This window comes from Bradysia coprophila, assembly GCF_014529535.1.
Source record: "Bradysia coprophila strain Holo2 chromosome IV unlocalized genomic scaffold, BU_Bcop_v1 contig_106, whole genome shotgun sequence".
In the NCBI taxonomy this organism is placed as follows: Eukaryota; Metazoa; Arthropoda; class Insecta; order Diptera; family Sciaridae; genus Bradysia; species Bradysia coprophila.
The window spans coordinates 1,792,579-1,818,679 of NW_023503372.1; the positions used below are offsets into that span (position 1 = coordinate 1,792,579).

The following is a 26,101-nucleotide window of genomic DNA, read 5'->3' on the forward strand; positions in this document are numbered from 1 at the left end:
TGAATTCATATAAAAAACAGAATCAATTAACAACATTTTCGGTGAGGATAACTTTATAATAATTAAGTTTAAGCTTTCAATTTCGATGCCTAGTATGACTGCAATTTATGTATAATTAACCAGCGACAATTTAAAGACAGCAATTTAAACAAAATTGCATTTTTACCGAATTTCTGTTTCATTCAAGCCAAGTCATTTTATTTATAGACCGATTATGGCAAATTACTGTTATGTGGTTAATATCGCGACGTTGATTATATTCAGTTGTTGCAGTTAACCTTTTTTCTGTCGTTCGAGAATGAATCTCTGATAGCCGTTGGCTAATTGCACACAATTTTCGACTGCACGTTGCGTGGGAAAGAGGTTCCCCGGTATGACTTACTGCACTTTCGTACGATTTCTTTTAAAGTAATCTACATTTGGGCATAGATTGAGCGGTTGAGAGGCAGGGCTTATTTTTGGGAAATTGATTTTCTGGAAAATTTTAATAAATTATGGGAAATCGATTTCCCAAAAATAGAAGGCAAATTGACGCTAGATACACCAACAATATTTGCTGTAAGAGACGAAGTGAAATTCACGTCAGGATGAACTTTTGTTAATTACAAACTAAGCCGATACCACAAGCCTAAGAGTGTCGAAAAAAACAACTTCGCTCCACAAAAGAAAATAGAACGTGAAAAGTGCCTAGGTTTTAGAAAACAGGTCCTGTGAGAAGAGTGAGTATGCTCATTCTGACGAATTGAAGATTCCATTTTCAACCGAGAAGGTAAGGCGTAAGTACACAATAATTTTTGAGTAGAATTTCCGTGCGAATCGACAAATCTTTCGGATTAATAATAGACGAAGGCGTCACAAGAGTGAGAAAATCGATTAATTGAGTCCGATTGTGCTTCATAATTAATGTTATGAACCCAAAGGTTCAGGTGATCTGCTCACCACTTTCAGATTTCGGATTGAACTTGAACCTGAATGAGCCAGAGTTCATTATTGGGAGTTTTGTTTACTGAAATTAATGAAAAATACTGAAATTGAGTGAAATTAACCGAAGAACTTTTCGGTAAATTTGTGGTGAATTTCGCTACAGTCATGAATACCTTAAAGTGCCGCCATGTTAGAAATTTCTGATTTAGTCCACCATGTTATACACATTCATATGTTGTGACTCAAACACATGCGAATGTGTGTACCGGAATTTACCGAAAACGTCATTCAGTAAATTTCGGTAAATAAAACTCCCAATAAGAGTTCCAAGCTTTAAATAAATGATTCGTTAACATCGATGCCTTTTGAACTTCAATCCTATTCAGTTCAACACAATCTACCCTACGTAATTTTGGCTACATGTAATCGGATCCATTCCAGAGTAGACACTTCTTCTGCATCAAATGTTCGTGTTTCCTCAAATTCCGGTCTATTTCACACAAGATTTTAAAATTGAGCCTGATTTTCTCTTTGATTTATGATAATTCCATTAAAATTGTAGACGCAAATTGAATCGGTAAAGGTAAAAGTTGGAATTTGTGACAAGCTGCAAATGTGCAACAATTGAATAAGGGAAAGGCAGAACAGCCAGAAATATTTAAATTCGATTGACTCTGAAAATGGTCAAATGGATCGCCATTGCATTTCCCCAACTGCTTTACACAATGGTAAGGTTCTCATTTTCCTTATTTCAATTTACTCAAATTTTAATTAATTAATTTTGATTGTCTGTTCTTTAGCATGTTTTCTGTAGAATGAATTGAAATAAAATTTTAATTTTATGGAGTATTTTCTCAAAAGTAATAAAATGGACAAGGAAAATCACTGAACATTAATTTCGAGTGGTTTGTAAACTTCAAAGCTTTGAACTGGCATTCGAAGCATAATCCAATTGGATATCAATTATCAAGGGAAAGTTTCTTGAATCTAACTCAAAGCCAGTGACGGTATTTTGGCCTATCCTTTGTCGAATCTAGCGCAGCATTTGTTCTGTTTGACTTTTTCATCGAATGAAACCCATGCTGAAATCAAATTTCATTCCTTTGTCCATCCGTTCCCATTTTTAAAATCAACACCCAGTCCCTATTGCAGCTTGCCGGGAAAGAACTTATCTGCATTTTGCGTATTCTGAGTATTCCATTTTCGACAACTTTTGAATATCACTCGAATGTATGAACGATCTTTTGGAGTTACTGTAAACTTTGATAAGTACTGCTGTTGTAACAAACCATGTAAAGATTAGGAATACTTGATGTTACCTAAGCTTTCCACTTATTCTCCACATACATCTAATAGTGACGACACAAGAGAACTTTCGTAGTGTAAATATGTCACACTCCGTCTTTACACGACATATGGAGTATGCTGTAGAAAATCAGGTGCTCTGATGGCAGGTGATCGTCATATTCAGACACAGTGTACCTAAATTAGTCGATAAATAAAGATGTAGATTGTCCTAGCAAGCTGCAATAGGGGACTGGGTATTGACTTTCAAAGTGGAAAAATCGACCCAGTCTAGTGAACAGTCTCATAAAATGATCGACGTAAACTACTTAAAAGACAAATCGATACCGGTATCCAATCCACCTCACACTGAACTGAAAGATTTATCGTAAAAAAGTGAAATACTCTGAAGCACCCAAGAACAATCTGCACAATCGGTGCGCTACTATTTCACTCTTCGGTTATTTCGTTCAAACATTTAATTCTTCCGTTGAAACATTTTGCCAACTTCGAATCTCACACTAGTGTCAAACTGCCTGTCTGCCGACATTCTCAACGTGCATTCAAAAATCGATAATTTTCCTTTGAGAGTATTTGTATTGACGTTAGAAATAAACTGACTAGGTGTTTGTTTGTGAACCAAACAAAGAAATGAAGAAAAACAAAAAAAAATCGACACACGAACGTTGATGTACAACGAAACAAATTTTGCGTCTAAAAATAGATCAGGAAGTTGATAGTGACTGTCGAGCCGAATTAGAAATCATGTTTTGTAAAAGCTCTAAAACGTAAAATGAAAATTGTTCAACACTTTTTGTAACGAAAGGAAAATTAAAAAAAAAAAATCAGCGCGAAGGGCGGTAGGGGCGTAAAGGAACGTAAAAAATTTGCCTAGATTCAAAAAAAAATTAGTTCAACATTCAACGTATCATCAACTTGTGGACAACTGTTTTTCCGTATCGCCTACTGCATCCCGTTGCGCCTTAATTTGTTCGACCAGACCGATAACCAATGGATGATTAAATTTACCTTCCGTTGAGTCGAAAAATTCCTGATGCTTTTTGGGACATTCGTCGCGTTTCTCGTATTCGAACGCTTGCAGAACCATATCCAAACGGTCCAAATCTTTGACGAATTTCGATTCAGCCGTTTGATTCTCTTCGTATTCCTACAAACGAAAATTGTTAAACATTTCACTGACACTGAATGCGTGACACAATAAATGTGTGAACGGATGATAACACTATCCGAATGCATCTGATAAAATTGTAAACACGACGACGCGTTTATCGAATCCAGGCACTTTGTTGTGATTATCGATATAATCGTACTCACACAAAAATACAGTACCACTGGTGTCGTCGTGTCGTGAGCGATAACAATTTTTTTTTTGCTTACCAAAAACAATTCCATCAAATGCTTTCCTCGTGGCTCGATCAGATTAGCTATCTCCTGCATGGCTTCCAATTCTTTCTTTTTCTTGTCTTCTTTAGATATTCCGCAGTACGGTGTTATGTCGCCCACTAGACTTTCAGCCAAATCATGAACCAAAGCTAAGCAAAGATATGAAACGTTCAAAATCGAATATCTTTCCGGGTCGGCACTGCTTACCCATTTCTAAACATTTCGTTCTGTCGAGGCCCTCCCTTCCGTCCAATAGGAATGTCATGATACTCATCCGGTACATGTGTCCAGCTACAGTTTCGCAATTCGGTACATCTCGCAATACCCATCCTGCCCGTTTGATGTGCTGCACATAGAAGTTTCAATGAGAATAAAACATGTTTGCATCACAGTCTGCATTCGGACACGGAATCAAATAAACTGAACCGAGGTGTCGACACAGCAGAATGATGTGAGCAAAAAAATCAATGTTGTTGTGGCATTTGATTAGCACACACAAGCTCGTGACTTTTCGTTTTAGTCTGCTAATCAGCCTTCAACTTGGATATTGAAAATTGCGAAAATTCTTACCTTGAGATTGCCCACTATTTCAAGAAATTTTATTAGGCCACTTAAACTGTCTTCCGAACTGGTGGACGCCATAGTCGAATGTTTTTTTATTGAGAATTGAAGTGTATTCGCTGTTTGGAACAATGATATCCTTTTTAACACACTGGATAACCTCAAAACTTTTAGCATTGTGAACAATTGAACTTTTTTTTTGAATCAAGAACTTTTTTACGATGTCAAGTGTCAAGCCGTCTGCGTCAGTGTGCGTGTGTGTTTGTTGTGTCAAATCTGTCAAATGAACAAAAATATTTTACTGTTGGCAGCATTGGCATCATTAAAACAACATTAAACGTCTCAGATGAGAGCGGGAATTTTTAAATTTCAAATTTTACTGTGAGACAACGCACTTCAAGCAAAAGTGATCATAGTGGAACAGTTGCCAAATAGGGTACTTTTTTGAGTGGAACGGAGTGTTTTACCCAAATTCAAGTTGCAGTACCCTATTTATAGTACCACTCATGTCTGAAGTGCGTTGTGTGAGATTAAAATATTAGTCCAATCCCCATCAGCGCCAGCGCTCGAAACTGCTGATAAATATTAACCGTCTAAAGTTTTGTGTGTGCACAATGAATAAAACGGTCATTTTTAACATTTCATTGCAGAGTAGCGATCAAAATTGATTTCTAACACTGACTTGGTTAGATCAAGATTCAGAAGGAACAGGTAAGGAACACTTTCGAGTTGATCACGAAGACGGTGGCATCAAAATTTTCGTGATTGGAGCCAACCAAGGTTCTGAAAGACACCTTTGAGTTGATCACGAAGGCGGTAACACACAAATTTCGTCAGCAGCTACGAAGTTTATGTGAAAAAGTCAACGTAACAAAAACAAAATTCCGAATTTTCCTAAAAAAACATTTTCTTCAAGTTGATTTCACACTCAATCTGTACTGAGAGCGTTTATCAATTTCGGTGTCACTCGCCTTCGTGGTTATCTTAAACTGTTCTTTCAGAACATTGGGTTAGATGAAGTTCTGAAAAATAATTTTGCCCACCACTGGAAGTTCAAAAAAAATTGCGCTCCATGCGAAAAACATTTTTCATACCTAGGACCCGAAAAGTGCGACGAAGTTCTCCATCCAATATGAAAAATACTATTCGTACCACGGACTAAAAGTTTTTTTTTTTAAACCTCTCACACGCTAAAAAAGACTTTTAGTCCTAGGTACGAAATGTACTATTTCGCCACAGGTCATCAGAACTCACTGTTCCGATAATAATCCAAAAGCCACTGCTGCAAAAGCCTAAACTACCAAGGCGGTATACACAAGGTGTATATGGGCGGAAGGTAATGTCATACATAACCGAATCAGATGTGCAGTGGCACGAAAGTTTGCTATAACTGCCATCTTTCAACTTCTTTAAAAACACAAAATTGCTTAGAAACCTGGGCCATCTGTTTTGTGATAGGCACAACACTTTTGTGAAACACAAGTAAATCATAGTCAACCTTTTGACAGAAAGGGGTCATTAGCATCGAAATATTGTGCTAGTATAGACCGCGCACTATTGTGCTAGGCTGAATGGCATTACATCCGCGCATATATTTACCTTGGGTATACATTGGTCTTTCTGTATGGAAATTAAACAGGACATTCAATATTTTTAACGTTGCGAATTGGCAACGGACACATTAGAATATCATATGAGTAAGCAGGGCCTATTTTTGTCAAAAATTTCCAAAAACTGTGAACGTCCAAAAACCGGTTTTTTGCCATCATTTCGAACTGTTTTGGCAACTAATGAGCTCAGCCTTGTGTTTTAGCCGGCTCTCAACGATTTTGTTTGATTATTGACGCGCTGATCTTATTAATTAATCATGCTCGACTTCATTTGAAAGCTGATAGTGTCAAGAATCAATCGAAATAATTTAGAGTCAGCTAAAACGCAAGGAGTTGGCATAACAGTTCGAAATGATGGAAAAATTCGGTTTTTGGACGTTCGTAGTTTTTGGCAATTTTTTGGAAATTTTGGAAAAAATTTCCAAAAATACACCCTGTGAGTAAGTGTTACATAGAATGCTCATAATTCGGAAGTGGATAAATGCATTACATAGACACATATGAAAGAAAATTTATTGCCCAGCCGCGGATTTGAACATGAGTCGAGAGCTCTAGCGCCAAAGTCATAGGTTCAGACGAAAAAAAACTTTCATTTAAATGTTGCTATGTTGTTGGTGTGTACGAATTAATTGTTAGTGTAATGTTTATTGAAGATCCGGTTGATTGAAGATCCAGTGTAGTTCAAACGTTGCGTCCTTATCCAGGACGTTTTGGTATACCTAAATTGAGATGTGTTAGAACCAACAGTCTATAGCTTTGTAAACTACAACCAAGACTACAGCCGAATACAATGCAAAGTCCAATTAGACAATTAGACAATTAGGCTCTCGCATATGAATTTATTTCAATTCCACATACAAACACTATGCCAAAAAATGTGTTTTTTTTTATAAAGTTGATTAAAAGTGACGAATTTAAATAACTAAATTTAAAGGGTCAAACTCTAAAATTTAAAGGAGATTTGGTTTGAGCATTTGCGAAAAATCCCGATAATTGTAACAGCTTCTTGTGAATAATTAAGATGGCGCGCTGGTCGCATGTTGACAAACGTTGATAATTCTGCTAACTTTACCAATACTTTTACAATTGGAAAACAAATAAGCAAAATTTTGATGTATGATAGAATATGAAAACGCTGAAAATAATTTTCGACATCCAAATAAAATACAAAAATTTTTAGGAGAGAACCTAATTAGACAAAGTCCAATTCTGCATGAGCAGAAAATCATGCTTTCAATTCCACTCTTCATTTGGTTCCAATAGTTTCATTCTGTGACCCCAGATCAGAGTACTGCACTTCCAGGAACGGACCAGATGCGATGATAAAATAAACGAGGACTCTGGATCTATTAGCTGATTTTTAATTCATGAAAAATCCGACATATTTTTACAATTGAACATAATGACTATAGCCACTCGTCAAAATAAACATTTGGGATGACGTACGTAACTGTGCTCAATAACAAGTAAACACTCTTAACGAACACGAACGGGCGTTTCTAAGACCATTTTTATCATATTATCTTCATGTGTGGGATAGAAGCGAATTTTAATTCCATACTTTAATTCAAAATTATCTTCTAAATCATAATTTAAGTATTCCGATCCAGTAGGATGAAGACAAGCAACACGAATAACATATTTTTTTCCTGGACTAATTACAACTGCTTTTGGCAATACAATAACAGGTTTGCCTGACTTCCCTTCCAAAATTAATTCATCAAATGTGCCATTGTCAGCGCCACTCTGACACACCCAATATTGGAAATAAAGGCCAATATCAAGTAAATGAAATTCTACCAGCAAAAGTGTTACGTTTGAAGAGAATACGGTTGTGCTGTCGGAGTGGGTACACAATTCTTTTGAATTGCGTTTTGTTCTCATTCTCCATCGGTTGCATTCCAAGAGTTCATTGGCTGGTATATTTGGAAGATCACATTGAAATAACTGAAGATCAAACGGATTCGGTCGCTGTGAACGCTGTGAACTTGACGAGTTAATGAATGTTTCGAGCTCTTCTGCGGTGAAAAACCCTTTGTATAGGGAAACATGTTGCGAGAACTGTTCCTGTGTCAGTTTATCGAAGGGAATTTGGTTAAATACGCAATTGAGTTGATTCCTTAAATTCTTGGAGCTCAAATCCAAATTGTTACGAGTACATCCAGCCTTACTCCATTCCATGCATGCGATTACTCTATCCAACGCACCCCAATCTGAAGATACCAAATTCAATATCTGAGTCAATAATCTTTTGTCACACTCCAGAAAACTTTTCGATCTTATTATTGTGGCTGCATTCATTGTGATTTGTTCCTCGCAAAATGTCTTTAAATTTTCTTGTTCCAGCAATTCAGCAATGCCATATCCCCAACACATTTCATCAATTGTTAATGAGCTTTGCAAAGCTTTTTCGCGAAGCTTCAAAAAATCTTTCGTTTCGTATTTTTTGCATAAATTTGTCACTTCAACAATACTTGCAAAAGACAAGTGCACTTCGTCTGAGTAAAAGAACTGTAAAAATTCTTTGAACGCTTCGACAGACACATCGACAATTTCAATATCTCCTCTTTCTGGGATCGCGCCAAAGAACATGGTGTCAAAAACTGGACTATCTAGCGAAAGGATGATTTTGTGTGCCTGAACTTTTACGGCGTGATCAGTATCCCCATCAAACACAAAGTTTACGTCTGCACCTTTCGGATTCAAATAAAGTTCATAGATTTTTCGATCCCGTTTGTTGTCAAACACAATCCACTTTTCTGTCATGATTACAGTTGAATTGTGGCGTTTGCGAAGCTGGAAGAAATTAATAAAATGCATCATGCACTCTGCACAAGACTGATAAATGCGTATTGTTCATCATCACAAGGACTTACACTTTGAATTAATTGCAATTTATTAGATAATGGTAACAAGTACTGACGTTTTATGTTGTTAATCGATGCGCCACGTAATAAATTGTTAATCAATGGGTTGGCGAATGAATCTTGTTGACGTTTTTACTTCTTGTCAGCAAATTTTCTGTAGCTGAATATAGCATTGTAGTGTATAGGATGAAACTTTAAGAAACAACCGTATTCAGCTATGAAGAGGATGATGTTTCTTTTGTAGTTTTCAGCCTTTTGAAGTAGTTGCAAGACTTGTTGCAAAAAATATTTTCCCTTCAAAAATTTTGCAACTTTGGCAACTACTTCAGGCTTTCGAAGTAGTTGCAAAAGTTGTTGCAAGAAACATTTTCCTTTTACGAATTGTATAACTTCTTTTGCAATTACTTCAGGCTTACGTTGTAAATTCACATAGCGAAAAATATTCAAATAAACCATACGCGCGTATCCCTGCGATGAATTGTGTCAAGAAATAAAAGGTTATAACCACATTGACCAAGGTTCACGTAGTACCATTTCTTCTCTCTTTTAGAGTGAAAAGTGATTGTTGAGCATGACTGATGAGGTTCGCTCAGAACCTTGACATTGACGACTATAAATGAGACCAACAGCAGCGAACACATACCTCCTCACTATATTTACCTTGGTAAATTCAACTGGGACGAAAAGACTCACAGACAATCAATATTCCGAATATTGCCGAAATTGTAACGTAAAAAAAGCCTCTGAATTTGTTTCAGTTTCAACGCTATATAGATCACAATGACAGCTCATTAGCAAGATAAACAGGGTAAAATAAATCACAACTTTGGCCACTGACTGGCATGACGATCCAATACCCTCTCTAGCAACCAAACTGCGTTTTGACGCAGTCAAAATACCACCTTATTTTGACAAATGTGGCACTGACTTTTTTTGTAATAGAGTAATAGAGAAAAAGACAAATTTTTAAACTTTATTTCATTTTTGCACACCAAACTAACAGAGCAACACACAAAAAACACGCCACAATCACAAATAATTCATTTTCGAAATGGCAACAGGAGACATAATATTTTCAACACAAAAAATGACATCGCTGCTCATACTTCATTTAATTTATTCCCTTGACTGAAAGTCAGGGTCTTACACCAGAAAATACCGAAATATGTGGGTAACAAAAAAGTTGACTGTGATTGAAATGTATGAAATGGTATGAAAAACGTTAAATGTGGGTAACAAAAAATCGTTGAGGGCACGATAACCTGAGTAATTTTTAACCAATTTGGATGAATCTTTTTTTTTAATTTGTGGAAGTAAAATACCAAGGCTAAGTTCGAAGATGGGCTATGTGGGATGAAGGATCTGGAAGCTATCCCAGAAAAACAGGATTTTACACTGTTGATTATAGCCTCAATCGAAAAAGATTACTTTGATGAAATTTGATTTTGTTGCGTAGTGTGTGTAAATCGTATAAGTATGTTTTCGATAATGTGCATGAAACAAGTAGAAAAAAAAATTCAAAACTACATGCCCAGCCTCTAACCGGTAAACATCTCTTGTTAGTGAACTGCTAACAATTTGATAGTTGACTAACAACTTGATAGTTGACTAACAACTTGATAGTTGACTATCAAATTTGATAGTTGACTAACAATTTGATAGTTGACTATCAAATTTGATAGTTGACTAACAACTTGATAGTTGACTAACAACTTGATAGTTGACTATCAAATTTGATAGTTGACTAACAACTTGATAGTTGACTATCAAATTTAATAGTTGACTAACAACTTGATAGTTGACTATCAAATTTGACAGGTGACTAACGACTTGAAAGTTGACTATCAACTTGATAGTTGACTAACGACTTGAAAGTTGACTATCAACTTGATAGTTGACTATCAAATTTGATAGTTGACTATCAAATTTGTTGACTATCAAATTTGATAGTTGACTAACAACTTGATAGTTGACTATCAAATTTGATAGTTGACTAACAACTTGATAGTTGACTATCAAATTTGATAGTAGACTAACGACTTGAAAGTTGACTATCAAATTTGATAGTTGACTAACAACTTGATAGTTGACTATCAAATTTGATAGTAGACTAACGACTTGAAAGTTGACTATCAAATTTGATAGTTGACTAACAACTTGATAGTTGACTATCAAATTTGATAGTTGACTAACAACTTGATAGTTGACTATCAAATTTGATAGTAGACTAACGACTTGAAAGTTGACTATCAAATTTGATAGTTGACTAACGACTTGAAAGTTGACTATCAAATTTGATAGTTGACTAACAACTTGATAGTTGACTATCAAATTTGATAGTTGACTAACAAATTTAATGCGTCTACTACCAAAGAAAGATGTTTTTTTACTCAATGTCTTACGGCAGAAAAATGCCATGAGCACACTATGATTGAAAAGTGTAGGAAATTTTATGAAAAACGTTAAGTTTAACCATCATTCTTTGTAGGCAATATAAGATCTTAACAAATTTCTGAATATTTTTTTTAAATTCATTATTCCAACAATCAAACAAAATATGTTACAACTCCCATACGAGTGTGAAGTTTGCGGGCAGAGCGAAGCGAGGGTTGTAATTCTCACGAGTCGTAATAATTTTATGGGATATTATATTCGACCAATAGAAAAATTCAATTTTACCGATAAAAAATAATAAAATACCGATAGAAATGTGGTACATGTCGCTGGCACCTCTTCAGTAAATCAGTAAAAAGTAAAAAAATGTCTTTCCTTCACTCTTTGTCGATTTTGGAAATATAAAGCAAAGGCGGGTCGTTCCTAGCGAATTCATCCTTTTACAAAATGTATTGAGAAGGCGTTTTGTTCGTTCCAAGAAAATTCATCCTTCTACAAAATGTAATGGGAAGGCGTTCTGTTCGTTCGTTGGGAATTCATCCTTTTACAAAAAGTAACTTAAAGACGTTTTGTTCGTTCCTAGGGAAATTCATCCTTCTACGAAATGTAACTTAAAGACGTTTTGTCAATTCCTCACTTTTGTCGTTTTCTGAATCGACAAAAGTGAAGAAACGAAAAAAAAAAATAATAATTTATCGGTCGTTTATTACCATCCACATTTTATTCACGAGTGACGGTTTTGTAAAATACCGGGGACTTCCTTTTTGTACAAAACTGTAAGAGAAGAATATCTATCGGGTTTTTTTGTAATTTTTTACCAAAGTGAAAGAGTTCTTTCATCGTTCCACATTTGTAAAACTTCGCATCTACTCTGATTAAATTTGACAAAATGGCAATCAAACAGAATAATAGATAGCTCATATGAGTCGCATTTTATTTACGATTTGTGGTTGATTGAAAATCTTGCTGCAAATTTATAAGACAAATGAGAACTCAAAGATCATTCGGTCTTCGAAGGTTTATTTGAAGAACTTTTTCTGTCAAATTTCGTTGTCATGTTGTCGATATATTAAATGTAGGCATTTGTATCAGTGATGCTTCGGAAGTTCAACAATGAAAATGGTCAAAAATATATTAAAAGTGTAAAATTTTCTATGACAGAATACACTGTTCAGTTTTACCACCTTAATCTTCCTAGTTTGGTTGCTAGAGAGGGTATTGGACGATCGCATGTATAGTTCACTTCCACGATTTCGTTTAAAAACCTTAAACAACCAACTTCACAAAAGTGGAGACTCTCGTAGAGGGATTTCTTTTAAAATGGATCTGGTCTGTTCGAAGCTATTTTTTAGAGGTCAGTTGGTTATAAGCATATGCACAAACAGCCATGGATCAAAACCACTGTCGCCTAATTTTCATATTCTCATGAATTGCAATTAGCGAGTGGTGAAGGTTCGAATGTCGAGAAAGGGTGTTTTTTGTCAGTGATTTACAGATTTACAGACAACCAGCTGCGAAAAATGAACTTTTGAAATGCAAAACATAACTCTACCTTTAACATACATTCTACTGTATGAACGAAATATGGTAAGAACGATCAAGCAGACTGCATTAAAAAACGCTTCAAAAATTGATAGATGAAAATCCATTTCACCACTAGTGGTGAAAGGTAAAACATAGAAAACGAGAGACCCTTCGATCGCCACCCAAATCACGCATGAAATAGTAATTTATACAACCGAGTGATAAATGCTTTTTTAGACACTACATGTGTAAATTGTCACTCGAGGCCGTAGGCCGATTGTGACAATACACATCGTGTGCCTAAAAAATCATTTCTGTGCCTTAGAATCATAATTGGACGTATTTCGTCACTACACCTACGATCGAAAAGTGATTGCTAAGAAAAGCTGAAATTGTTGTAATGTTTTTGTTTTGTTTTTCGTCTCATTATGATCCTTACGGTACAGAAAACGTAGTTCGTGACTCGTGACGAAAGCAGAATTTTATCAGGACACGTCTTAAGATTGTCCTACTCGGCTTCGCCGAGACTAGTCCTGAAAAATTCTACTTTTCCTCACTTGTGACGAAAAATGCTATTATCACCGAGTTGTACACAACGTTTTTCTCAAAAAAGCAACGAAAGTTTTGCTTTTCGTCAGTGAGTTGAGAAAAGTTCAATTTTCTCATCGCAGTTGCAGATTATTACTATTATGTTACTAGAACTGTAAAACGGTATATCTGTACGAGATGGAGTAAACGGTTCGAGATGAGGTCGAGGTCAAGACCCTTCTTTACTACATCGAAAACCAAAATACAGGTTTCAAGTTCCAGTAGCATGAATATTTTTATATATGGAGCGTGTGAAAGTTCGCTTGCTCTACCGTTAAGTGGACTTTACAGAAGATAAGTTTTGCTATGTAAAAGAGTCCTAAAGGTTATGCAAAGAATATTCTAGGTCGTTCTCTGTTTGTGTTACTTAAATATTTAATACGATGAAGAAGCGTTTTACATGGGCCAATGTATGTATAAGGGACTTGCAAGCGCTTCTATGTATATTTCAATCGATGTAAACAATCTGCTATTCACCCGAAAATTAACTGCCTGAAGTATAAATAATAGTTTCACTCAAGGCTGTAAACTTTGGGAGGTCACGCAGATACAGATACGAGGGTGACACACTACAGTTGATGATAAAATCGCCGATTTAATACAAAAATTCATCTCCTGTGATGATTCTCGTCGCCTTGATGATGTGGTGAATTTTTTTACATGTAAAATCATCAGAAGTGGTGTGTTCCCGCGTATCTAATAAAATGGCGATCTGCGTGACCTCTCCAAGTTTACAGCCTTGGTTTCATTGAGTATGAGTGGCTAATATGTTACGACGACATACGATGTTCTTTGGTTCAGTCGTTGAGTTCCTGAATGAAGATATTCCACATTGCAAATTTTGTTTCCTTTTCTGTCGATACGTTACACTGATAACATCTCATTAGGGAGAATGATATTATTCGAAAAATGAAGCTGACTGTTGAATTGAATACGGGCGAAAGAAGTTGAAAACTTTTTGGTACCGGTCCGCGACTGATGTAACAAAAACGCCATCAAGTAATTTTTCTTCACAATTTTATTGACACTCAAACAAAATTGTGGGCTTTTGTATTACATTGTACTTGTCGTCGCCCGCCTAATTTATATAATCGATTAAGTGTTTCGCTTCTACAAAAAACGACACAGAAAAAAATTCATTGTTTTCCTTTTCTTGGTAAATTAAAAAAAACATTTTTTTTTTTTTTGCGACACATTATCCAAAATACTAAAACACGTTATCGAACATTAATTTTATGATTAAATTGACGTCTTAAAAAAATCATAATCTTGAAGTGGTTGTCGATTCTTTTTAAGCTTACAATAAAAATAAATTTAATTTTTAAATGTGATTTTTGTGGTCAAACTTAAACGTTAAACCATTTCGTATAATAAGTAAAATAAAAATGATCTTGAGATTGAGTGAAATGAAAATAATAAAAAAAAATTGTTTTTTCATAATAATGTCATTGGCCAAACGCAAACGACAATTCCAGAAATGAAAATGGCCACTTTGTTAATGTTAGCCTTGGTTTAGGATCAATTTATAAATTACAATGGAATCACTACAGCTACAAATTAAAATCTACCACGACCCCCAACTGGAGATCTTGATCTAAATCTGTCTCCACCTCCGCCGCCATTTCTACCTCCGAAACCACCGTTACCACTGGCAAAATCTCGTCCTCCGCTGTCTCTGCGTGGACCGCCACCACCATATCCACCACTTCCTCCATTCGAGCGGCCACCACTTCGGAAATCGCCTCCAGATGGTCTTCCTCTTCCTCCACCTCCTCCACGGCCACCAAATCTATCACCGCCGCCTCCACCGCCACCAAATCTATCACCACCTCCGCCGCCAGAACGAAAACCACCACCACCTGAACGTCCGCCGCTACCATTTCGAAAATCTCCTCCTGGTCTACCACCACCACCACCTCTTCCGCGTCCGCCGCCGAATCGATCACCACCACCACCTCTTCCACCTTTTGGACGTCCCTTTGATATTTCGACTCGAAGTTTCGATCCAAGCACTTCAGTGCCATTCAATATGTCGCAAGCTTTTTCAGCTTCATCGCGACTCTCAAATTCGACAAAAGCAAACCCTGGCGGATTGAATGCTACCCACACCGAATTCAATTTACCATATTTGGTGAATTCGCCTTCTAAATCTTCTTTCTTAACTTTTTCGCACAAGTTACCAACGTATACTCGTGTGCCACGGTTGTCGCCCATTATTTTTCAACTTTTGTTTTCGTTTTTCTTTTTATTTAAATTTAAAATCGAAGATGTGGGATGTCGCAGATGATATTTTTTAGCTTTTTTTATATTTTATATTGCACGTAGATCGTCGTCGTCGAAGAATCGAAGTGTAGTACTGTGGACATATTTTTGATTTTCTTTGATAATAAAAATGATTTTGGTATAAAGAAATTAAGAGAAAAAAAAATTATAAAATCGAAGATTGTGACTGCACGGGTGAAGTGCACAAACGTCGTTTGGTTAATTTTTATATTAAAAAAAATAATTCTTAATTTAAATTGGTTTTTGGTACTTTTTTGGTTTTCAAAAAAATTCTAATTAGGGGTGAGTAATGAAGCCAACGTTTCAAAATTAAAAAGAAAAACAAAAAAACATGAGAGAAATCAAACGAATTTTTGTTTTTTTGGTAAATGAGAATCAAAAATAAAAAGAAAAACGAAAACATTGGTAAGTGTAGTAAAAAATTTAGTTGAAAAAAACATTTGAATCAAAGATATCTAGAGGATGATAATTTGATAATAAGAATGTTAGCAGCATTGTTTGTCAATGAAAAATACCAAAGTGTTTTACAAAAAAAATCATTCATGCAGTACTATTATTAAGTAGATAATACGATGTATATATGTGTGTGTATGTGGGCAACACAATCATAATTCTATATCTTTTTTTGGAATTGATTCGCCGAGTTCGATTGTTTTCGGTATATAAATTTGATATAGCTCTACATGAAATCAATTTGACTTGAACATTGATAGTAGGGTAGTTTGAAGATGGTGATGGTTTTGATTTTTTATTCGGTGTTTGTGTCTTGTTATATAAATGCACATTTCGTCGATAAATTTACGTTCCATAAAAATCGAATTTTTTTTTGCTATATTTCTTGCGACGCGAAGATCAATTTTACATTTTTTTTCGATTGACTGGCAATTTTAGAATTTTCTTTGCAAAGCAAAATGGCCAACATAGACGCAGCGAAGCGACATTCGATGCCATTGATTTGAATATTTAGATTTTAACGCAGATATAGTTAGCAAATTACGAGCAAATCGAAGATTGATGTATCGATAGCGATTTGGTGGCTTTTAATTACGTTGAATTGAATTCATTCATATCGGAAAACTAGTTTATTCGGTTGGAATTCAAAATGGCGGCTTATGAAAACAAGGCACAGTCACTCCTTTTTGGTATAGTTTTTACAATAAACAACATAAAACAAAGCGATTTAACGTCGTAGAACTGTTTAGAATTGTTACCGTCGTCGTCGTGGTTATCGTCGATCTTTTGAATTCAGTTTTGTTGGTAATCCCTCAATAATGTTTCTGGAGTTAATAGATTTCTCACACGGTTCACAGAGACGGCTTGCGGATGAATGAAAATTAATTGTACGCGGCTATATTAAGATGCGCCGGTGTTTGCGTTGATGTATGGGTGTGCGGTATATTTTCGGACGAAAATGAAATTTGGCAAGCTTGGCATGGAATACGAGCCGACTTTTATGAGCACAGTGCTGTTGGTTATATTTCAAAATCGTAATCGTTGTATGTAGCACGGCAGAGTAAAAGTAAAGGTTACTTTTACTCTGCCGTGTATGTAGGAACGTGATAGGGTTTTCCTAACATTTAGTTAGAAGACTGGTGGGAGGCCCATTGTTTTTGTCTACTCAATTTTAGTTGATATAATTCTATCTAGTGATAGACAAGCAGTCTAAATGGATCACAAGCTCTAAGTGGTCTTAGTTAAGAGCAAAATGTTGTTAATCACTTTTCAATAACCAACCGAAATGCAAAGTCGTGTTTTATTGTAAGTCCGGATAAACGTTTTATCCGAAATATCCTGCAGCCAGTCCTCCACTTCCAACAAAAATTCGTAACAAAATTTTACTACAATCAAAACGGCTGCCAAGTCCGGAAAAATCTGACAAAAAATTGAACAAAATCATTAAATCGCATTGAAACTGATTACAAAGTTTCAGTAAATACTTGGAAAATTAAAAGAACTTAGGGGAGACACAAAAGACGTTGATATGCACTAATTTTGGGTCAAGATTTATGCTAACTGTAGTTAGATGAGAGTGTCACCATTGAAGATGACAATCGCGGAAAAGTGAAATGTGTAACGAAAGCGTCATTTGAGAATTTTGTGGTTTGTAGTTCAACTAACAAATATGATAGTCTACACATCCAATCACCAAATCTGAATTTTACACATTTAAGTGCCAGTTAATATTTCATACATTTCAACATTCTCAATATTTGTTTCACAGTTTATCTGTCAAATCATATGGCAATTTTAATATGGTTACTCATGTTTGAATCAAACATATCATTTAAAATCCAATGGAGCAGGGATGCAAAAATTCATAGTTTTGACCATCAAGTAAGGAAGTCGGAGATGGAATTGCCGAAACCCTACAAAATGATGAAAAATTGTTTTATTTGAATTTTTTAACACATTCAAAATAATTGCGGTTTGTCAACTTTCGGCACCCTGGACTTTACTTAAATAGTCGTGGAATTCAGTTTTGGATTTTTAGAAATTTATTTGGAGGCATTCCTTGACTATTTAAGTAAAGTCCATGGTGCCGAAAGTTGGCAAGCCGCAACTAATTTCAATGTGTTAAGTACTAGATTTTTCACAAAATTTCTAAAATCTATATTGTTGGGTTCTTACATTGAGAAAACATTTTCATATGTACAGCAACGTCATATTAAAAAATATTAAATTCACGCATACCCACGACATAGGTTTGTTCCAAGGCCATATGAATTGTCACATTTCATCCACAGAACCATAACTTCAACAATATTTCTGCGTAAATCTCGTAGGCGACGTTGCTCAATTTGTTTGAAATATCACGTAAGCGACGTTGCTGTGGATGAAATTATCGTTTTTCCGGTTGTCAAAGACAGTAACTTGGAACAAACCTATTGCAGATTTTATCCGAAAATAAAGTCGAAATTTTTTGGCGATGGTAAAAACTAGACGACGTACACTATACTCGATCTCCAGCTATAAACTACAGTCAGCGGTAATTCAATCGCTCACAGAAGCATAGGAAAACATATTTAAAAAAAATTCTATGGACCATTCTGAGTAAGAATTGTGTGGAATTATGGAGAAGAAGTGTTCCATCAAGTAAAATGACGGTTCATGTGAACTCCCACACAATGTGTGGCACACATCCTAGGTAATAGTGTCTGGAGATTTGTGTTTTTAGACCCGTACGAAGTCGTATAGGTTTACGCATACGTTTGTAACACGTCGAATTGGACTCCCTGAGTAAGGGGAAACCTATTGTGGTTGTCTAGAGATGCCAAATCCGCGAAAAAAAAATGTCCGTCTGTCTGTCCGTCTGCCCGTCTGCACGATAACTTGAGTAAAACGCATCCGATTTTGAAAATTCTTTTTTTTCCCGTTTGGTAATGTCAAAAGACAGGCTAAGTACGAAGATGAGTGATTTTGGATCGACCCCTCCAGAGCTGTGGCCCAATAAGTGCTTTACGGTTTTTCGAAGATATCTCCGGACATTTAAACGTTAAACTTGTAAGTGATACGTCAAATAAAAGGTATTTACAATACCGATCGACAAAAAAAAAGTTTATGGAAATCGGATGACAGACTCGTGAGTTAGACCCCTTGGTGTGGAACAGGCACAGGGCGGCAAGCAGTTTTTGCTTGTAGGTCGGCCACATTTGAACATATTTCGTCTGTTTTAGCTTTATTAGATAGGTATTGACCGTACCAATCAGGGAAAAAAAAATTATGAAATTATGTTCTCCGGAGCGTGAGCTAGGTCTCTTGGAGTGAGCTCTTATCTGGCTACTCGGAAGTACAGTGAACGTGGTGTATTTTGACAATATCTCGAGTAAATTTTGACCGAATTTCATGATTTTTTTTTGTTTGAAAGGTATTAACGAATGTAAAGCGTCGGTACTATTTCCGGTCTCCTAACAAAATGGCTGCCGGCGGCCATATTGGATTTTAGTAAAACGATATAAAGTGGGAAAAATGATGCTTAGAGAGTTTCTGTTAACATGGAAATAATGTGTTAAGTGTGAGGGGTTTCAGGGATTCCATATATGGACATCTATATATACCTACATACAGCTATATTGAGCTATATACAGGCATATAGAGCTATATAATAGCATATTCCTCTGTGAAATGTTTATTTACAGTGAAATATAGGTAAATATAGCGGTATATAGCTGTTTAAATAGGAATTTATGAAATTTGACTTCGTATGGGGCTGTCTATATTGCCTCCGGCAATTTAATTGTATATGATAACAAGGCAAAGAGTGGATAATGTATGTGATTTAAAAGGAAGAATAGTTTTTCAGCAGAGAAGAAAATGAAGTAAGAGAAATGAAGAGTTTCACATTAAAGGCTTTTGATACGAATAGGTGTGTCGTACGGGTCGGCGTTAGCTATGTTCTTTGTTTTTTTCAGAATTCCAGCGCCTCACAGCACTGCTATACCAATGTTCGAACGAACGTAGAGCACGCGTAGATGGCGTAGATTAACGCATGACTTCGTTCGTGCTGGTTCGTACCGTTTTGTACCGCATCGAAAGGCAAACGAGAGCATTAAAAAAAACCCTGCGTGACAGCGTCAGACATTCGCAGCGAAGAAAAGTGCGAAATTAAAAATAAGAATTTTTCTCCGTTGTGCAGCGTTGTGTTCCGTTTCATATTTACAAAACAAATACAATATCTCAAAGATTGATTTCGCGTAACATTCAACGAAAATGACAACCAGTTTTAAAGTGAAACGCGAACCAGGAACGAGACAATTCATTTTGATCAACGAAGAAAATTTGATTAAAGAAGTCCGAAAGCGACCAATTTTATACGATAAATCCTTGAAAGGCTACCGAAAACCATCGTCTCGCGAACAGTCTTGGAGAGAAGTTGCTTATGCTTTGAATTGTACGCGTAAGTGCAACGAAATTTGAATTTCAAATTGTAATTTGTAGGTATTTGAAGGTCATAACGTCATAGAAAAACTTACGAATTGTCTTGGAGAAACGACACTGTTCTCACAGTAACCAGCCGTGAAAGTCTTAAATTATGTTCACCATCTCTGTTTTCAGCTGAGGAGAGTAAAAAGCGATGGAGAAGCCTTCGCGATGCATTTATGAAACAGTGCAAACAGAATGCCAACGATGACATGTACGGCAATCCAAAGAAAAAGAAGTGGCTGTTTTACGATCTCATGAAGTTCTTATCTCCATACCTGGATGCCACTGTGTCGCCAGACGATTCGTACGTTAACCAAAACCTTTGCCTTTGTCAGTCACATTAGTCCATAACACTCCCACTCTTCGTAGATATAAGATGGAAGTGCAGTACGTGGAGGAATACGAGCAAACCGATGAAACGAATTTCTACAAAGAGGGCGACTGTAAATTTCAAACTTACATCAAAAGTGAACAGAAACCAGCTCCAAATGAAGCGAACGACGATAGTATCAGTAACGATCCAGATGAAATCATCGAACAAGACGCCGAAGAACAGGAATCGTACGAATTGTACGAACGTACCGATGGAGGAGAAGTGTTTGCCGGACCGATTGTTATCAATCAAAGTGACACCGAACACGAAAGCACCAATTCACAGATTCAAATTGTGTACTGTAACGAAAAGGAACCGAAACCGCCGACTCCGCGCAAAAGTGAAGCAACACAGGTCAGATATTCCATCACCGATCCGGATGAACGATTTCTGCTGAGCTGTGCACCGATTTTAAAACGTTTGTCGCAGAAGAAAAATTCGTTGGCGCGGGTTAAAGTGCAAGAATTGTTATACCAAATCGAATTTGGAGATACTTAATGGATTGGCTGTAATGAATGGAACTAATTTATGTGCCGCACTTATTAAATGGAATAAATCAATTTACAAGATATCGGGGATGATTGTGACTTTAGGCTTTTTGGGCCAATTCAAGTTTGTCGATTACGCAGGTAATTCATGCGTGACTTTTTGTGAGCTCCATCAATTTCTTTGTAATTTAACTAAAATCTGTGAATGTCTGTGATCAAGTGTCCGTTTTTACGAAAAATATTTTCACTGAAATCGTCACGAGGAATCAATAGATTTCTCCGTCCTTCCAACTTCAGAAATCCACAAAACTAAACACCGCAAAAATCGGGAAACCCGTCTATTCAGTCTATCACATTCCACCACCAACATCTTCAATGTTCACACGACCATTAAGTGTATGAATGGTTTCACAGAACCTTACGAACGAGCACTCGACACATAAAATTTTATAACTTCGAAAAACTGTACTGTACTTGACACGTAGGTAGTTACAGCCCGCATATTGTTTAGATGTTGATGATGAAAGTAATTTGACCATCCTATCGATAGCGATTTCTTGAAGCCAGATCTTCTACAGACTGAGAACCTGTATTGGTGTTAAAATGAAGGTACACCGGGTCCTAAATGACGAATAAAACCAAATCAAACCAACCAACCAACCGAATTATTTTCCAGTGAGATTCATCTCCTATGATTTAAAATAGGGATCCTGAGAGGTACGCTAGGACTACGGTCTTCTTCCAGTGCTCATAGGTCGTAGAACCAATAAATATTTCATATCAGGTGGTGAAGATGGTATATAATAGGATTTAATCCTTTATCAGCGGTCTACTAGTGTATTGTGTATGTATCGAAGCTTAACAAGAGAATTACTCGTCGATTCTAATAGGTAAATAAACCCCTTTTTGCACTTTTTCGATAGTTTTGTCTTTCGCTTAAACTCGGTACATTTATAAATGAGAAGAATTGAAAATACACCTTAAGATGAACTGGACAAACTGGCCATCAAAAATTCCATTTTGTTCAAAAAGTTTTTACCTTCCAACTTGTCGAATCGAACTTCCTTGAAATGACCACCCAAATGTTCCCAATATTTACCCTGCACCAACGGTCCGGGGAAGAAGTCCTGCAATTTCAGTTTTTCGTTACAGAAATTAGTTTTCGTCTTAGCTGCGTCACACATTACCTTTCTTGGACTCTGCGCAATATAAACTTTCACGTCAATTTGTGGTGGATCACATCGTATCTGCACTGCGATCAATCGATCGCCATTCGGTGAAGCCAACACACACGACGTAGCATTGCCCAGCGGCTCAACAGATCCGATTCCCAAATGATTGCTGTTGGACAGCGTTTGCCATGCCATCAATTTGGCCACATTTTGTAGGCCCGAGATTTGATGCTGATTGATTTGGCAAAGTATTAAGTCGCGCAATTCTTGTGGTTCATAAGACATATCCATCACACGACCATCGCGACTGATACATTTCAATGATCTTTCTTTGACGTGAATGAGCAATGACGTTCGGCACACTGTGTCGTATCCGTGAGTGATGATGTTTATCTTCACGCACGACATCGTTGGACTGTTCATGGCATTCCAATGGGAAATGATCTGCGGGTCTTTCACATCTCTGGCTAGTGTGTCGAGAACATATTGGGTCCGTTTGCGCATGAAAATATGTTGAGCCTGAGCGATGATTTGCTCGAGCAGTGTCTGAGTTTTCGTCATTTCGATCAGTTCATATCGATCGGCTGCCAATGGTCCAGCTAACACTCGCTTCTGACTCGGTCCCAATGGTCCACTGGCTGGATGTGGAAACGGATGATGAGTATTTTTGTGATGAACTCCCCTCAGCAGCTGATGCAGCGAGTGCTCTAAAACGTGATCATGATCATTGGTTGGTCCTGATGGCCCTGGTTCGAGAGACGTTGTATGACATAGGCTGATAATCAGCTGGATTCCTGGTAGCAAAGTGGCTCTAATTTGATTTCCGACCACGACATGCGGTATTGGAGCTTGTAACTGTACTGCCTCGCGAGCCAGTTGACTGAATAGTTCTTTGCAGAATAGAATGTTCTGCGCATACTCGAGAGTCTTTTGCCACACTCCGACCTGATGGGTTATATTTTGTCCGGTTCCCAGTAAATTAACGTTGGCTGTGCACAAGTCCTCCTGATCCTTTTGTGTGATGACTTTTATGTAAGCAACACCTTGCAATTCGGACGGAACGTTGACACGCAACGCCGAATTATTCTTGGGGCACGGCAAAGCCGCTTGCCCGTTACTTGGACTGGGTGGAGGTGAATTGCTCCCGCTATCATCGTCTTCTGCTTTCGTCACTTCAAACATTCCGGGATGGTTAAATTTCGAACCAGCCGTGCGGTAGCTCAAATCGCCAATGATCGTGTTCGACACCTTCTTCAGTCTCCAATTTTGCCGCAGGCGCAACAATTCGATGTGGAAGTCGGAAACATTGCGATTGTTCCGTTGTTCACTGTGCGAGTTACGAAGTCGTTCGGCACCATTCAACAGAACGTGTGCGGCATTCGCTAGGGCTTTCTTTCGCGCATACACTTGCACCATCGGCTTAGTCTCTTGTGCTTCCTGAGGAACTGGATCCAATACCATGTATCGTTTCTCCTTTGCAATTGCTAACACATCACTCAGCACACACACTTCTGTGTATGCATCACGCAATTTATTGCGCACCGAATCCCACGGCCACAGACTGGATTGAAATGCGGCCGGATCCTTTGAATCTTCTTCTTTCTGATCGCTTACATCCTCGGATTTTACTGTTACGCTATCGCTCTCGAGCGCAGACTTACTGAAGTCAATTCGTGATGCATTTTTCGTAAGACTTTCCGACAAAGTGAGTGGTCTGCAAAAGTACGGTTAATTGTGTCTGTAATTATACAATGCTCATCCTGCCATATTCGATGTTTGTACTCACGGTTGATATATTTCCGTTCCGTCGTAGGTAATCTCCTGAATAACATTCTCTATCGTTGCTTCTACGGAAATATTTACGGACTGTGCCATTGTTTGTCGGCAGAAATAAACACAACAACCGAAAAATCTAAGAAATTAATGTCACAAACATTGACGGCATCAGCATTCAGTTGCTGTCAAACTATGAGCCGTCTTGAGCGAACGCATTGCATTTTTTTGGTACGTGCGTGACGTGCGTTGCAATTTTAAACGCAATGAATTGTATGAGATTTGTAACGAATTTTCAAAAGAAACCGGTTCATTTTACATGTGTCTGAAATATGATTTGTTGGACGCAAAATATTTATTTGCATATCTGGTTTGGACGACTGATTTTAGGCAATTTTGTTTTCTGTAGCCCGAACGAAGCGAAAGATGCATTCAAAAAAGCCTCAAATCTTAATGAAAGCATAAACCAGGTATGGTCTGTTCATAGAGACCGGAGGACAAGGCGATTTCATGAGAGGTTGTTTATATGAAACCGCGATGTCCTCCGCTCCATACAAAGTTTGACATTCGACCATACATTCATTGTAAAATCCGACATCCATAAAAGATACTAACAAAATTGTACATGTTAGGAAAAGTCATGACTGCGCCAGATTCGCTCCTTAGAGGTGAATTTGGCATACCATCAAATTGTATGGTGTGACAGATTACCCCACGCCCACTTGAAGAAAAAAACAAAAGTTACAAACAAGAGACAAGAAAGTCAAAGCCCTTACACACTTTGAAGTTTTGACAAAAAATTCTAATAACAACCCAATTTTCCTGAACCATTTCAATTTCAGCATTATTTAAAACCAGAATAAGAAAAAACAACTTAAAAATTCTTACATTTAGTCTCTTGCTTAAATTCATGCACGGACAATGTTCTCCGTGAACGAAGTGAGGTCTACAAGAGAAAGTGCTTTAAATCAACCGAAGACCCGAGAAAAAAAATCAAAAATTACCCTAATTCACGCCGTAAGTGCGGTCGAAATTCAAAATGGAAAGTGCGGAGGTCTTTCTAACGTAGCGTCATTTTCATACAATGAAGCGTTGAAATGTACTTTTCGGTTCACTTTTTCATCGAATCGTTCACTTAAAATTCAAATTTTAGGCACACTTACGGCGTGAATTTCCCGTACCGAAGAATGAAATTAGTTATTTGTGTACTTGGTTTGGACGATGTATTCAAACTATTTTCGTGAGTTGTTTCATGCGTTGGGGTAAAATCGAGGTCAATTTTGGAAATTTTCTCTCAATTTTTTCCCTCTGCATGCAATTTTTTGTGAGTACTTGGTTTGGACGAGTTGTTGAGCTATTTTCGCGAAATTGCCTAAAATCAATCGTCAGAACCACAAATAACTATTCTTTACTCGATACGCAAAACATTTGTCTGACGATTTTCGATATAGAGCGCTATGAACAAGGCTATGAAGGTCCTAAAGAGTGCAGCCCTAGTGTATTTCGTTGATGATATTTCTACCACCATCTACCACGATTCAAATTACTTACAAAATGACATTTTTATTTACGCGAAATGTCAACGCACTTCTTCGTACATACCAATTTTGTTTAACCTGAGACGAAAAGCTCAGGGGCGCAAATTGCAAGAACCGAATTTCCGTACACAGAAAACCAAAACAAGACTCCTTTTCACATTTATTGAACTTCAAGGAGAAACATCCTTCGGAACGACAAACAGAGCTATAGCTCTTCCCTTGCCCACACATCACGTAAAGTGACAAAAAAGAAGAAAGAAAAGCTGTTTCGACCTCGAGAACTAGCGGCGGTCACAGGTCAGAGTGGACTGACCATCTTCAGATGCTTCCGCTAGCCTCTTACACAAGACAGCAGCAAAACTTTCCATGAACAAGTGTAGGATAGTTTGCATTGAGAC

The 26,101-nt window shown here is 37.1% G+C and overlaps 5 protein-coding genes across 5 annotated transcripts; 1 reads left to right on the forward strand and 4 right to left on the reverse strand.

Moving 5' to 3' along the window:
• Positions 1–286: 286 nt before the first annotated feature.
• LOC119070848 (5'-deoxynucleotidase HDDC2) lies at positions 287–4,432 on the reverse strand. Its single transcript, XM_037175358.1, has 4 exons — positions 4,183–4,432; positions 3,820–3,958; positions 3,607–3,761; positions 287–3,376 (listed from the first exon to the last, which is right to left on the reverse strand). Exons 1-4 carry the CDS (start codon positions 4,348–4,350, stop codon positions 3,140–3,142), a joined length of 699 nt encoding a protein of 232 aa, XP_037031253.1. The 5' UTR covers positions 4,351–4,432; the 3' UTR covers positions 287–3,139.
• Positions 4,433–7,128: 2,696 nt separating this feature from the next.
• Positions 7,129–8,839, reverse strand: LOC119070835 (BTB/POZ domain-containing protein 2-like). The gene is made up of 2 exons (XM_037175345.1): positions 8,660–8,839; positions 7,129–8,579 (listed from the first exon to the last, which is right to left on the reverse strand). The coding sequence occupies exon 2, from the start codon at positions 8,547–8,549 to the stop codon at positions 7,260–7,262; it is 1,290 nt and encodes a 429-aa protein (XP_037031240.1). The 5' UTR covers positions 8,550–8,579; positions 8,660–8,839; the 3' UTR covers positions 7,129–7,259.
• Positions 8,840–14,156: 5,317 nt separating this feature from the next.
• LOC119070852 (RNA-binding protein Rsf1) lies at positions 14,157–16,807 on the reverse strand. The gene is made up of 2 exons (XM_037175364.1): positions 16,651–16,807; positions 14,157–15,512 (listed from the first exon to the last, which is right to left on the reverse strand). Exon 2 carries the CDS (start codon positions 15,368–15,370, stop codon positions 14,714–14,716), a length of 657 nt encoding a protein of 218 aa, XP_037031259.1. The 5' UTR covers positions 15,371–15,512; positions 16,651–16,807; the 3' UTR covers positions 14,157–14,713.
• Positions 16,808–19,955: 3,148 nt separating this feature from the next.
• Positions 19,956–21,299, forward strand: LOC119070845. Its single transcript, XM_037175355.1, has 3 exons — positions 19,956–20,333; positions 20,492–20,663; positions 20,729–21,299. Exons 1-3 carry the CDS (start codon positions 20,147–20,149, stop codon positions 21,228–21,230), a joined length of 861 nt encoding a protein of 286 aa, XP_037031250.1. The 5' UTR covers positions 19,956–20,146; the 3' UTR covers positions 21,231–21,299.
• Positions 21,300–22,150: 851 nt separating this feature from the next.
• LOC119070829 (mediator of RNA polymerase II transcription subunit 17) lies at positions 22,151–24,367 on the reverse strand. The gene is made up of 3 exons (XM_037175331.1): positions 24,179–24,367; positions 22,408–24,106; positions 22,151–22,347 (listed from the first exon to the last, which is right to left on the reverse strand). Exons 1-3 carry the CDS (start codon positions 24,265–24,267, stop codon positions 22,201–22,203), a joined length of 1,935 nt encoding a protein of 644 aa, XP_037031226.1. The 5' UTR covers positions 24,268–24,367; the 3' UTR covers positions 22,151–22,200.
• Between the last annotated feature and the right edge of the window lie 1,734 nt (positions 24,368–26,101).

Bases quoted from the DNA above. Each gene is read 5' to 3' on its own strand.
- LOC119070848 (XM_037175358.1), bottom strand. From the start codon at position 4,350: ATGCTAAAAGTTTTGAGGTTATCCAGTGTGTTAAAAAGGATATCATTG. The intron at 3,959-4,182 runs GTAAGAATTTTC...TTCTATGTGCAG, and splicing joins AAATAGTGGGCAATCTCAAG to CACATCAAACGGGCAGGATG. The intron at 3,762-3,819 runs GTAAGCAGTGCC...ATCTTTGCTTAG, and splicing joins AACGAAATGTTTAGAAATGG to CTTTGGTTCATGATTTGGCT.
- LOC119070835 (XM_037175345.1), bottom strand. From the start codon at position 8,549: ATGACAGAAAAGTGGATTGTGTTTGACAACAAACGGGATCGAAAAATC.
- LOC119070852 (XM_037175364.1), bottom strand. From the start codon at position 15,370: ATGGGCGACAACCGTGGCACACGAGTATACGTTGGTAACTTGTGCGAA.
- LOC119070845 (XM_037175355.1), top strand. From the start codon at position 20,147: ATGACAACCAGTTTTAAAGTGAAACGCGAACCAGGAACGAGACAATTC. The intron at 20,334-20,491 runs GTAAGTGCAACG...CTCTGTTTTCAG, and splicing joins TTATGCTTTGAATTGTACGC to CTGAGGAGAGTAAAAAGCGA. The intron at 20,664-20,728 runs GTACGTTAACCA...CACTCTTCGTAG, and splicing joins ACTGTGTCGCCAGACGATTC to ATATAAGATGGAAGTGCAGT.
- LOC119070829 (XM_037175331.1), bottom strand. From the start codon at position 24,267: ATGGCACAGTCCGTAAATATTTCCGTAGAAGCAACGATAGAGAATGTT. The intron at 24,107-24,178 runs GTGAGTACAAAC...GTACTTTTGCAG, and splicing joins GGAACGGAAATATATCAACC to ACCACTCACTTTGTCGGAAA. The intron at 22,348-22,407 runs GTAATGTGTGAC...CTGAAATTGCAG, and splicing joins TTGCGCAGAGTCCAAGAAAG to GACTTCTTCCCCGGACCGTT.